This window comes from Taeniopygia guttata, chromosome 1, assembly GCF_048771995.1.
Source record: "Taeniopygia guttata chromosome 1, bTaeGut7.mat, whole genome shotgun sequence".
Classification (NCBI taxonomy): Eukaryota; Metazoa; Chordata; class Aves; order Passeriformes; family Estrildidae; genus Taeniopygia; species Taeniopygia guttata.
The window spans coordinates 75,449,747-75,463,417 of NC_133024.1; the positions used below are offsets into that span (position 1 = coordinate 75,449,747).

At 33.5% G+C, this 13,671-nt stretch overlaps 1 protein-coding gene across 4 annotated transcripts in view; it reads right to left on the reverse strand.

Annotated features, from left to right (window-relative positions):
• Positions 1 to 13,671, reverse strand: part of UGGT2 (UDP-glucose glycoprotein glucosyltransferase 2) — a 76,925-nt gene that overhangs the window by 24,433 nt on the left and 38,821 nt on the right. For all 4 annotated transcript variants that reach the window (XM_002196765.7, XM_030276202.4, XM_072931304.1 and 1 more), the window contains 9 exons: positions 13,213 to 13,377; positions 12,641 to 12,764; positions 12,444 to 12,542; positions 10,579 to 10,673; positions 8,227 to 8,433; positions 6,926 to 7,057; positions 4,897 to 5,024; positions 3,637 to 3,732; positions 2,426 to 2,528 (listed from right to left, as the gene is read on the reverse strand). In XM_002196765.7, the coding sequence (XP_002196801.6) occupies positions 2,426 to 2,528; positions 3,637 to 3,732; positions 4,897 to 5,024; positions 6,926 to 7,057; positions 8,227 to 8,433; positions 10,579 to 10,673; positions 12,444 to 12,542; positions 12,641 to 12,764; positions 13,213 to 13,377 (1,149 nt within the window). The remainder of the gene's footprint in view (positions 1 to 2,425; positions 2,529 to 3,636; positions 3,733 to 4,896; positions 5,025 to 6,925; positions 7,058 to 8,226; positions 8,434 to 10,578; positions 10,674 to 12,443; positions 12,543 to 12,640; positions 12,765 to 13,212; positions 13,378 to 13,671) is intronic.

Genomic DNA, 13,671 nt, shown 5'->3' on the forward strand with positions numbered 1-13,671 from the left:
ATGGAATAGTAAGCCCTCACTGAAGACAGAATGAACAAAAGAAAAAAGGCAAAAGATAACTGACAAGAAAAATAAAAGGTTTGATTTTTTTTCTCCACATTTTTGAATTACTGGATACTTACTGGAGTATATAGAATAATCTTTCCTCTTGTTTTCAGTGAAGCATGAGGAAAAAAATCCACAATGCTTCAATTTTGTCCTCCATTTTAGCAGAAGGATTTTCTACTTTTCTCACATCACCTTAGAGATGACATTCATAACATCAGGACTAGTTAGCTCTTCCATATATTCTGCTGGGACCTTAATGTGGCCTAACCATGGGTAAAGTTATGTCTGGCATTTAAATATTTACAGTGGACAGTGACTCTACCTTGTCTGGAAATACTTGATGCTGAAGTCTGTAACAAAACTTTTTGAAAAAAGGGAAACACAGACTATATGGAAGGTGCTACCTGCCTCACTCTGGAGAGGATTAGAGCAGTTCTTATGATACAATCATAAGATATTTTAAATACAATACAATCACAGATTTTAAAAACAGCAGCTTTGACTGAGCTCTCGTTCATGCTCTGATTCATACCTTCCTCTATCCTTAAACTGCCAGTCTCTCAGACTAAGCAGAAAAGCTTAGATTACAGCCTACCTATAGCTATTTACCCTTCTTTCAATTTCAATTCCACTTAATATGAGTAACTTTTTGTTTGTATTTTTAAGAAAAAATACCAAAATATTTATTTGAAGTAACTATTAAGTGACAGAAAATAATATAATAGAGTAGTTTCACCAGAGTGAAAAAACCCAACCATTATATGGACATATTCAATGCAGAATGGGGCAAGAATCACGTGTTCTGCCATGGTAGCTACTCAACAAGCTTTGCACCATGAATAGTTACCAATCCAATATACTTAGTTCCAATCCAATTATGTGACTGAAAAAAAAGAACCTTTAAATATAAATATATTCCAGTGACTCAAGTTTATAGTATTCAAATCACCTATGTATAGTAAGCTAATCAGAGAGGCATTCATTTAAGAACTTTGAGTTTGAGGCTTGCTGTATTTGTATGTCTCTGTTTTGTTTCTACAGCAGGAGGTGGTGGCTTTCTAGGTAAAAATAATAATTATTCTATATATATTAAAAATTCCAGGCTATTTTTCATTTTTTAAAATATATTATTGAAAAGGTTAATCTATCTTAAAATATTTCTGGTTTGTTTACTTTCAACAGCATTTCATTACTTTCTCCTAAGGGTTGGCTTTGAACAAAACTAGAGCTCCTATGACTCAAGCAGGACCTGCAATAGCTGAACAGCTTGGGACACCATGGGAGTCATTTGCCTCTGCAGGCATGAGAGAGCCTGTTGAGCTCAGAGGAATGGAGGTTTCTGCTCTGAGCTACAAGATCCTTGATGTGATTTATACTGATAATATGAACTTCTGGATAAATGGAGAGTTTCCAGTCATTTCAACATGAAAATATTTTCATTTGGTAATATCAAGCTTTCATTTTCGCTGAGAAGGGTGAAATGAGAGATCTGGTTCTAGAGAAAAGCTAGTGTTCTAGAATTGTGAAATAGCAAAATTTTTCATTAATTTTTAAAAATGTTTTACTTTCCCCCTCTATATGAAGAGCGAGTAGATGCTTCAACATTCGATATAAAAGGGTATGAAAATGGGAGGGGGAAAAGCAATTTAAGAATTTATGAAACTTGCATAATTACTGCAGGGAAAAAAAAGATAAAATAGGATGCAGCAAAAATCAAGTTGGAGGTTTGAGAATTATAAAAGACCATAAAGTGAAGACAAAATTTACATTTTTATGGGAAACTATAAAGGAACCTGAGACACAGTGATATTCTGTAGTAGGTGAAAGAAGAAAATAATTTTAGCAGCTGTGTTTTTAAGACAGTTTCTCTTTAGAAGATCAATAGCTACACACAATGGAAGCCTATCTAGATATAGTTGGTAGCATTAATCAACTGAGAAATATCTCTCCAAGAGCTGAAAGGTTTATAGTCCAATCTTCTTATGATGATATTACACATCAGATTTAGACCACCTCATTTAGGTACCTCGGAAAACTAAGGTGATCTGGTTTCATGGAAAGAAGCACATACTTCCTGAGATTTTGTACACAATCTCCTCTTTTTTTTTCTATTGACTGTAGAGAGCACTTACAAGCTCACTTTAAGAGGACTGGCCATGAGGCATCTGAATTTTACTTTCAAATTAGATATTCATAATGATGAACTAGGTAATTCTCAACTTTTATGAATTAAAATGACTAAATACATATTTTAAAGGAAAAGAAAAAACAACTAAATTTTGTTTACTCTTTACTACACTGTATGTGGAAATTAGAACAAGTTTAGTAACAACTGAAGTACAAATAAGCAAATTATAAGAAATGACCATCATCTTACAATCAATAAATGGGTCATCTTCTGTGCTTCTCTTGTCAATGGATCCACAATAGCAATGATGTCATAGAATGGGTCATTCTCTTGGGGCTCGAATTTTACTACACTGTTAAAAAAGTATTCAAAACAAGTGACATGAAAACTCAAAACTGAATTTGTTGAAACGACAAATATTTTTAGACACAGACTTGTAATATCAGAGGCATTTAAGATTTTACTGCTGAAGAAAATACTTCCCTAATTTCAAGCAATAATCATGATTGCTCCCTGTGATACAATTAGAAAAGCTAAATGCAAACAGGAGTAAAAAATATAGCATTAATCTTCATACTTCTATATTGGTGGGTGATTAGATACATTCTCCAAAACAAAATTAATAAAATAAAACACAGACTTAAAAAAGGGCCTTTTTGTCACTTGTCTACAAAATGACAGAGATCTGGAATCATTGGATCAGACAAGTAGTGGTGATGACATAATTTAAAAAGAAAAAAAAAACAAGGAGGAAAAACAGCATTTGAGAAGTGTGAAACTTGACAGGCTGGACTAGCTTTACGCATTCCAAAAAATAATTCAGTTTGATAGACTTTATTAGGCTAAGTCAAGCAGACCCCAGTTAAAGTACTCTGGATTTACAGGAAGGAAATATCAGTAAAATAATATTTTAAAAAATGAAAAAAAAAAGGTCATGTGCTATAAATAGAGAAAAGGGACACTCAGAATTTGTTTTCCACAAAACATATGGTGGCAGCACATTTCTGACTGCTACTCGTGTAACTTTGAAAAAGGTGTCAGCCTCTTAGAAAAGCTACCACTGATTTCACTCCTGCCTTCACCAACAGGGACAGCCCATCGCATACACACTGGACCACCTTTACCAACAAAAACAACTAGAGATTTGGAAACAGCGTGACGAAAATTTCTATAAAAATTTGTAATTTGAGCACAGTTTTTGTATTATCATATGTCCTTTTAAAACATGTAGCCCTTTGCTCTCTTTTCAGCAAAGGGTAAAGCTGGGATAACAATAGGCATTGCTAATGAATTTATTAGGAAAAAGGTAAAGATGCATTATGCTATGGCAGATGCAGGCTGTTCATACAACAGTTGCAAAATTAGAATGCTTACTCAACTTTCCATAGACTATGTAATCATCAGTACATTCAAATGTTAATAAAAAATTACTCTAAGTGCATTACCATGACAAAACTGACCTGTGCTGTTCTTTGAGTAATTCAACATCTTGTCTCATTTCTGTTTTAGGCAAAGATGACAGCAGGGCATCTATTTTCATAATCAAGTCACTGCCACTGTATCAAATAAGGCACATATAGTTTGGTTTCCATTAGAAAACGAGTAAAACACTAACACTTTAATGTCAGTCTCTTTGCATAACAGATATTTAGGAACTGGACTCTAAGCTGATTACCACCTCAGAACTTGTAGCTTGGAGTTAAACCTTTAGCATGACAATGCCCAAGAACCCCTATAGGCTTAGAGAAGCCTTATGAAATGTACACTTCTTAATTTTAAGAGATGCAGAATTCACAGTTATCATTCAGCCTTAGAGAAATTATTTTTCTCAATTGGGTCCTCTAATCTGTGTAATCTGATGAAAATGTGGGGCTTTGATGAAAATGTGGAGCTTGGTCCACAAGAAAAATTAAACCTGAATTAATGACAAGGTTTTATTAGTCACAAATTTGACAAAGAGACCTGATTCAGAATCAAGAGAAGTGAGTATATGATGTTAAGACCTGCTGACATTTCTAGCTCTTTTTTTTTTTTTTTTTCCCATTTATGACAACATTAAGGAACAGACATAAATGAACTGGTTTCAAGTCTGGCCACATCTTTCAGATTTTTCTATTGGAATTTCCTACTGAAGTTTCCTTAGAAATCATAGTTCCATTTCAATGTTGTTAAGTCACAATGTCTAAATATGTTTTGTCTCTCACTACTTATCTACTTGAGTTCTGCCTCTTGTTGATTTTGTTTTTCTGGTAATGATTCTTTCAGTTGTGCCAGTCCTTCTAGATAACAGAAATGATACTCAAAAAGTTGAGAGATACTGTAAGAAGAACATAATTTTGCTTTCTTCTTTGTACATAAGCTGTATCCTTAGACTAGAAGATGGCCTGAACTCATCTTTACACTTCCTCAGTGAACAGATGTGTGAATGTTGTCTACCATGGTGTCAGGGCACAACATCAGCCCACGCCTCTACAGGCTCCCTTACTAACAATTCCCAAAGACAATAATTTCAAATATTAATACTCATATTTGGCCTAAGATGCACTAAGTATTTTATCAGGCTTATTATTATTCTTTACAATTACTCTTATGTAAACAAAACCTAGTAGGATTTTTTTTACTGTTAACTGTACTATTGGTTGTAAGGACAGTGAAAGTAGGGAAAGTATTTGGAGTAATTCAGCAGATCTGCATACATGTATGAGGCAAGAGAATTTTACCTTTTACTACTGTTTCCCATCTCCTTGACAATGGCTTTAATCTTCTCTGCTGAAGTACTGTATGTTATCTTTTCCAACAAATTAAAGTCTTCTTCATAGAATTCATTTTCATCTAAAGGACCCAGTACCTTAGACAGATAAAAAAAATATTAAGTGTAGAATGTCCCAATAATTCTCTGTTTGCAAGTAAAAATAAACTAATATTTTAAATGAATGCACAATATTGAATATGAAACCCCAAGCTCTGTATACATTAATACTACTGATTAGAAAACTAATTAAATTTTATAGTAACTACGCAGGATTAGGCTTTTACAGTTATAGGATTACAGTTAATTATAAATCACAAAGAATAACTGCAATGGAAATATCCATGCTATTTTTCATTATACATCCTTCTGTTATGGAATACACCATTTAGAAACAACTCCAAGAAAAAGCTCTCTTATGTAAAATATTTTAAACTCAAATTACTATTTGTCTTCCACACTCTTTAGTTTTTTAATTCTATGGACATATATCCTATCCTTCTACCACTTGTCAAATGAAGCAGAATGGATAGAAAGAATGGGAAAGGATACAAAAAGCATAATATGAGTGGATACAGGATTACTACATTTTTTGGTGTGGTGTCTGAAAGAAAGGAAAGTGCCTTGAAATCCCAGAAAATAGCTTTGAGGATGTTGTTTGGATTTCCTACTCAGTCTATCAGGCCAAATTGACCCAAGACAGCTCCAATAGCCTACAGGGCTCCCAGGATGTAGAATCTCATTATATAAGTTGGGTACTGAATGCCTCTTCTTCAAAATTCAACTGCTTCCTATAAATGAGAGGTTATATAACAAATTCCACTTTTGTTTTTTTTTTTAGTTAATGATGCATGAGCTAGATGAAACCACAGTGTAATTATGAAACACTATGGTAATTTGGAGAAATCAATTAGAAAAAAATAATTTGCTCATGAAAGCAAAACTTCTGTGATGAAATAGAAACAGAAATTAAAGTTATCCCATGTCTTTTTAAAAGTAATAGTTTAGAGTGAAAACACAGAGACATTAATATACATTATTGAATTAATCCAAATATTTTCATGAACTTATTTCCCCAAAACATAAAATATTACATTAATTGAACTTTTTTAGGCATGGACAACAGTAATAATAATTTATAAAATAAATTCACTTATTTAGTTATGAGGGAGCTGACGCAAAAAAGCCAACAATTCTTTAAGGCTTCATCAACAAAATTGCTTTCTGTGGGTTTCTTAGCAGTATTTCAGTTGCATCTCAGAAGCATTTAGGATGCATAAGAGTAACTAAACTCACTAAATTTAAAGAGTTGCCAGTTATGAGATGCCAGCATAGTTTTCTGTCTGTTTCTTTCAAATGGTGGAGTAAACCAAAAACAGAATTAAAATGTAGTTTGTTAATTGTATTTGTAATGTAAGGCATTGACTGTCATTTAACAAGCACTAAATATTGAATGCAACATTGTATTTTTTGATCACAGGTAGTCTGTTGACAAGCTGTAATTAAGGTTATTTGTTTCAGCATATACTTACAAGAACTTCAACAACAAGATTGCTTTTATCTGCATTTAAGAATTAAGACTACCAAAGAACATAGTATTTATTAAAATGTGGTGTTTTAGAGATTGAAATACTAACCTACTCAGTGTAATTTAAATACATTTATTTACATAGTAAAATAAAAGCAATTTCAGGATCAAAAGTTATTCTTAAACTTCACAAATAATAAATCAGATAGTAACCTATTTTGAGAATTTTGTCAGATTAACTCTAAAATAGCTGTGAGAATGACATACACACATAGTAGCTTCAATGGAATGGAGTTAATGAACAAATTAGGAGTAAACAAAATAAAAAAGCAAGGCAAACATTCATACCATTCTCTAACAACTGTCTGAATAAATGGGAAATCAATACAATGCATTTTCTTTAGTCTGAAACTGAAGTTCTAGAAGTAAAAAAATCCTAAAAAAAGATTGAGAGACTTAATTTCCTTCTTACCCTGCCATTGCTAATAACAGCCATTTGCCCAGGAAGCAGCTTCAGAACCTCCTGACAGAACATTTGTTGAGTTTTAATTAAATCCAGTCCTAAAGTGTTGTACTTCTTCTCAAAAGTATCACCATCCATTCCCTAAAGCAAAGGTAAAGCATGAGATGCTAGAATGATTCAGCAAAAATAAATTTTGTAACAGGTGAGAAAATCAAAGATTTTCTTCAAGTTATGTGGTAAAACCAGATATCAAAGTGGAACAGCCACCTCAGCTTCAGTGTAAGCACATAACTGCTGGTGGTGAGCCACATCTCACAACCACCTAGAGTGCAGTTTGTATCCTGGGGCAACTGTGAATAACCATGAGAGCAAAGCTGAGTCTGAGCTTAAGCAATTTTTCCATGATCCAACACAACAGCTGCACGAAAAGAAATGCTCTGTCAACAACTCAACTGTATTTCCACTTTTAGGAAACTATATACAAAAATCTGTAATTATTCTAAAAATCTAACAGCCATTCTAATATGGCTATTGATACAATTTGAACATATTTTGGGGAAGCCAACATCATCCAAAAAGACACACAAATCCATTTTCAAAGTAGGGAAAAACATGCCGAAACTTACATTGGAACTGTGTCAGAATTATTCTGATATGAAGCTCTTCATTAGTAATAAACAGACCAAGCCAACAGATTAATTCAGATACAATTAATAAAATGACATGAATTAGTAACAGCTTACACAACTTCATTAGAGACCTTTATGTCTTTCAAAATTTATTAAACAATGAAACAAGAGCATGACTCAAAAATATACATTTTCTAATATGGTTCCAGAGAGTTTTCTTAGTCTTCCAACACTTCCTACTTAAAAATACTAATATTTACAATATTTACAACTCCTTCTGAGACAAAAAACAGTAGTTAGCAGCTGTTATTTCATAACTCAGCTCCACTCTCATGTAGTCTTAACTTTCTCTGAAGTCTAAATTCTTGAAAAACATTAATACTGTAATTTTAACTAAATGACAGCACTATTAAAAAAATCAAAAATTAAACTATTTTGGTCTCAATTATCTGGTACCTCTATTCTCAATTTTTTCATTACTCTCATATTTTCTCCTGATAAAAAAATTCTATATTCTTCAATCACATGAAAGTAATCAAAAATCCAAGTCTGCTTGAGAAGAAAGGTGTATGAGTAATAAACTTCATGCTATTCAGCCAAACACTATTATTCTCACCACCTCCTTCCAATAAGATATATGTATATTAAAAAAGGAAGTAATCTAATTTAGCTTGTACTCACTGGGATGAGGAATTTAACAATTTTAGTTCCAGCAGCAAGGGATTTTGCTGTCTCTTCCTTACTGAGTTTACTTAGGAAACTTTTTAAGTTGCTGTTGTTTTGAGTAAAAAAAGCAGCCAAAATTCCTCTTGCAATGGCTGTGTTATCTTCCTTTATTTTTGATGAAGGATTGTTCAAAATCCCAACTCGTGTATGACTGCTTGTTTTCTGCAAAGAAAACACAGAACAATAAGTAATTTTACACTTCCATCTGCTCTTACCTAATGTATTCATATAATTTATAACTATACGAAATGCTAGTATTTAATTTTTTGCAGCTATTTGTCTTTAGAAAAGATACAACAATGACTATTTCAGAACTCCAACTGTGAGTAAAAATATTATTAGTAAGGATTTACCTATTCTGTGATAAATATTTTAAATAGAAGTATTAAGCTTTTTTAATAGAACAGCTGCCTTTGAGCATTTTGTACAAAAGATATAAACAAGTATTCATTTATGGACTTCAGAACTAGTTTTATATGTCTGTCTATTTTTTTTGTCTGTCTATTTTTCAAAAATTATTGAACTAAGCATAAAATAAGTGCAAGAGAATTTATCCACTTATCACTCTTCTAATGTTCAGCAGGAGCAGAATCTTTCACTTGCTAAAAATCAGTGATGCCACTCAAATTTTACCAGGGAGTGTGATGATTCTAAGGCAGGATCAAATAACACCATTAACTGAAGAAAAGGTAAATGAACTCCAACGGCAGGAAGGAACAAAAAAATAAGGAATGCAATCACTGGTATTCAGCACTGGAGAGGCTTTCACAAACTGCTTCCAAGATAATCAGAAAATTATGAGGAAGCACTGAAGAATCTGGGCTTGTTCCACCTGGCAGAGAGAAGATTACAGAGAACTTGCACAGCAACCAACAGTTACTGAAGGGGGAGTGAAAAATGTGACAGGGCTGAACCCTTCCTGCTATCAGCAAAGAGTGTAACAAGGGGTAATGCACACAAACTTTGGCTTGGCAGAAAAGAACTACAACAGGAAGGCAGAGCAACACTGGAGTAATTTGAAAAGGGAAGGGACAGTCACCTCCTTGGAGATTTTCAGAAATCCTTCAAACACACCTATAGCTGACCTGATGTAATGAAGGCAATAATTCCACTTTGAGTGAGAGGCTGAACTGGATGACCTCAAGAGGTTTCTCCAGCTAAGACAGCTTAAGCTTTTTTCCAAAGCAAGTAAAAATCTATCTGAGTTTTCAAATTAGCATGTATTAACTGGAATAGCAAGAGTATTTCCTTCAGCCATTTTCACTCCTAGGCTTTTTGTATGCTTTACTTCAAATGCTGATGGCAAGTCATGAGCAAGCGGTGACTGTGCCAGTTCTGTTACTATCAGAAATTATATTAGACCCTGACTTGAGAGAGAAAATGGACTAGAAACGAGTAAATAACCTCAATACAAATCAATGGACTTAAAAAAATACTGATTCATTTTATTTCTCATGAAATTTGAAAATTACTAGACCAAGCAACATGTGAAATTTATCTAATGTTTTGGGATTTTTTCCTAGATTCTTCTCACCAACACAAAGGGATTTGCCCAGGTGGTTCTCACCTCTTAGATCAGAGCTGTGGCACATTTCCCCTGCTGAAGAGGGTTAAAAAATGAAGCTACAGAGGGAGTACATCTGTCAAGCCTCAGACATAAATCAAGCAGTTCAAGAAATTAAATGTTTTTCTGTAGCAAGGACTTGTACTGAATAGTCTTCTTAATCTTTTTTAAAGCCTCTTTCTAAGATATAGTTGTTATCACATTCTTTTGGCAACATTCCAATTTTCTAATTCCCTTAGGTGTTTCCTATTTCATTTCTGATTAGAAAATCTAGATGCTTTCCCGATTTCATTTTAAGTACTCTTTTAACCTGCCCCAAACAGAGGGTCTTTTTGTCACTTATACTGACTTGACATTTATACTTTCTGAAGTATATTTGTATTTCATACATTCATACTTTAAATCTTATTATTAACACAGAAGAACTTAAAAATAAGCAAACTCATAAATGTGGATGGTAGGAGGAGCATATTAAAACACACATGAAAATTGATCTTGGAAGCACACAAACAGTACAGGGGAAAATGGTTGCTTCATTCCCATAGAATACAAGAGAACACTGCTTAATGGTTCACATCAACAGGCAGTATCCCAAAGTCCTTCCAGGTAACATTCTGGGCTACACCTGAACAACAACTATGTTGCTACACTTTTATTTAAGAGTATGATTTTTGAATGTGCAGAGAGAGTTGTTAAGAACATATTCATAATAACTATTTTAGTAAAATCTGCTAGAAACTCACCAGGCTTTTCAAGGCATTAGAAAGCAGTTGTCTACCAGCTGGCTTATCAAAATCTGCAACAATCCAGACAGTAACAGCATACAATGCATCTTCATCTGAAAATAAAGACAATCCTGTTTTATGTTCTGCAGAATCTTCCCATGACTAACGAAAAACAAATTCATTCTGTTTGTAATTTCTAAATTCATGTGTATGTTTGACTGCTGACTTCAACAGTAAGAATAATCTTTGCCACATCAGAATCTTTTGCCCTCTGAATTGAAGTAAGATTCTTTGAAGGCAATTTATCACATTAATAGAAGAGAGACTAAAAGAACTGATCCACTGTTACAGCATTGAGACAAGAGGGCCCTAAACAATTAGTTTCAGTTAACAAAATGTGCTTTACCAGAGGTTGTGAACATTTGATAAAGACTGATCATATAGCCAGAAATGAAAAGAATTAAGTACTTACAGGACCACATAAACTAAGCCAGTCATTTTCCCTGGCAGCAAAGGAAACTCCTTCAACTAAAGGCAGGAAATATCTTATCATTTCTGGACACAAATGGGAATATACTAAGCACAGTTCAAGGAAAGTAAGTGTACATGCAGGTAATTTCTGTTTTTCTTGCTCTATGGTTTCCCGTTCTTTACTTGTCACAGAAGAGCAATGGTGGGTGAAAAATTCTGCAAAATTATCTGTAGAAGAATATCAGTCTACTCAGGTCTACCCCTAAAACATAATGCATACGGACAGAACTTTTCCAGGGTTCTGGTGAGATGCTAGGAAAAGGTTGTTGTGGTTTAGAGAAACACACTGGGGAGAGAGATTTGAAATACAGCTTAAAGGTCATACACGTTACACAAGAGATCTCGACTGTAGAAATAATCCTACAGAGATTGAAAGCCACTCATTTGACAGCTCACTGGGATGTCCCTGTGTTTGTAGAGAACAAGATAGTCAAATCAAAGAGCCAAATAAGTTTATTTTAAAGAAATTTAAGTGTTTGGTATTTCTTTCTGATAATGAATTAAGCAAAACTCTGTAAATACCACATAAAAATCACTGAAAGAAAGTACTTTATTAACAGGGTTATTGCGCCCCTTGGACTGAGGTAGATGAGCAGCTGTTTCATAAAGCACAGACTATTGTGAAATTTCATGTAGAATTATGACCCCATTGTGGTAATTTCTTCTCACTCAAGGAAAAGTACTTGCATACACAATGAGAACACTTTGTCAAAAAGCATTTGAAATGTACAAAAACATTTTAGTTTTAACTAAAGACAAAATCTATAAATGAGTTATAAATCATCAGAATATAAATTTTATTTATTTTCTATAGACAAACAAAGGCTCATTCAGCAAAATTAAATTATCTAACTAGAGGGAAAATAAGGAGATACTTAATGTTAATAAATTAGAAACATTATAAATTATTTCTTAAATTTAGAAATTCCTGATTTTGGTATAAACATACAAACTCTATACATTCTGCACTTGACAATGCTGCAAGTAAGGGTCATTTGAAAACCAGACTTCAATATCATCAAATAGAACCATATATTATAGAAGCTGAGTCTACCTTCAAAATTGCAAAAGTCTTGTAAAGCTTTTTAACCTCATGTTTGTAAAACAAAAACAACTAGCCACAACATCCACCCCGTTTCAAAGCTACAAAAAAATAACTACCCTGTTAATTATAATTTATGTTTATAACATTCAGGTATGCTCTGCTTCCTGAAAGATGATATTGGGATATGGAGAAATATTTAATTTACATAGAATCCTTGGAATATTGACTTACTTGGGGTATTTTACTGGTAAATTTTAATTTGTAATAGTGATATACAGACAGACAACCCATAGAGAAAATTAATTACCTTTTTTCGTTAAATACTTCATATTATCTGAAATTACAGCACTTTTATCTTGTGAGTCCAAAAAGGAGAAAGTAGAGAAGTCTTCCACATGGAATGGAACTGCATAATGTAAACCACAAAGTATTAGACTTTAAAATATGATACCAAAACCAAAAAACAACCCGCAAATCACAACAATATCCAAGAAAAGGAGTTACCAGAAGTGAATCTGAAAGGTATGTATCTTCTTTCTGCTCCAAGAATACTGGGGTTTATACGGGAAACTACATTGTTCTGATCCATAAGAAAATCCACTGCATTTACATGATCATCTAACAAACCCTGGAGTAAGAGAAAAATGTAAAATCCGTACTTTTAAGACAGATTTTCAAGACAATGTCCAAGTATTTGTACAATCTTTCAATTGAGCTTAAAGTTCCTATACACACCAAGTTATGGACAATGTCAGGTCAAAACCATATAAATATCACACGGACAGCATTTCAAAATATAAGATACATATTTTTCAATGAACACTTTCAGTACATTCTCATTTCTGGTTGAAAAACTCCATATAATGACTATATGCTTAACTGATCCTTCAGCCTTGAATAATTTCAATATACACTTTCAAAACTATGACCACAAATGACTGTAACAATGTAACTGCAAGTGCTATATTACTAATTTCAAGCCATCTAATTATAAAAAAGCATAATATATAGGCATGACTGAAACAATTCACTGTCAAATACCTCATCTTGCACTTGTTCAGAAATGTTAAACATACCATGAACACTGCCCGCTGGAAGGAGCCGGTGGCATCAAAAATCCTCTGAAGAATAAGCGTCTCCAGCTCTGCCGCATCCATCTCCTCTCTGGGAAAGGGCACGCCATTAAACAGCGCTTGAGGCAGTGGGCCCAGGCCACTCTTCTTATAAAAGGTTGCTCCTGCCTGATCAAATCAGAAATATCACAGGATTAAAGAGACTGTAGCTGACTGTAGTAAAAAAATGAAATTGGTATCAAGAGAGGATGAACTCTAGTCTCCAAGCACTCTTCACTGTCACACCTTGTCATGAGTGGCAGTGACAAAACAGAAAGCATTTGGAAACCTAACAGGACAGATGGGACTCATTTGTCAAATAGAATGACAAAGGAAATTATGGATTTAAATTATAGATTTATACTTTGTTGTGAACTTTTGCTTTATCATCTTGCTGAGATACTGTAATTTATTTTGCTTAAC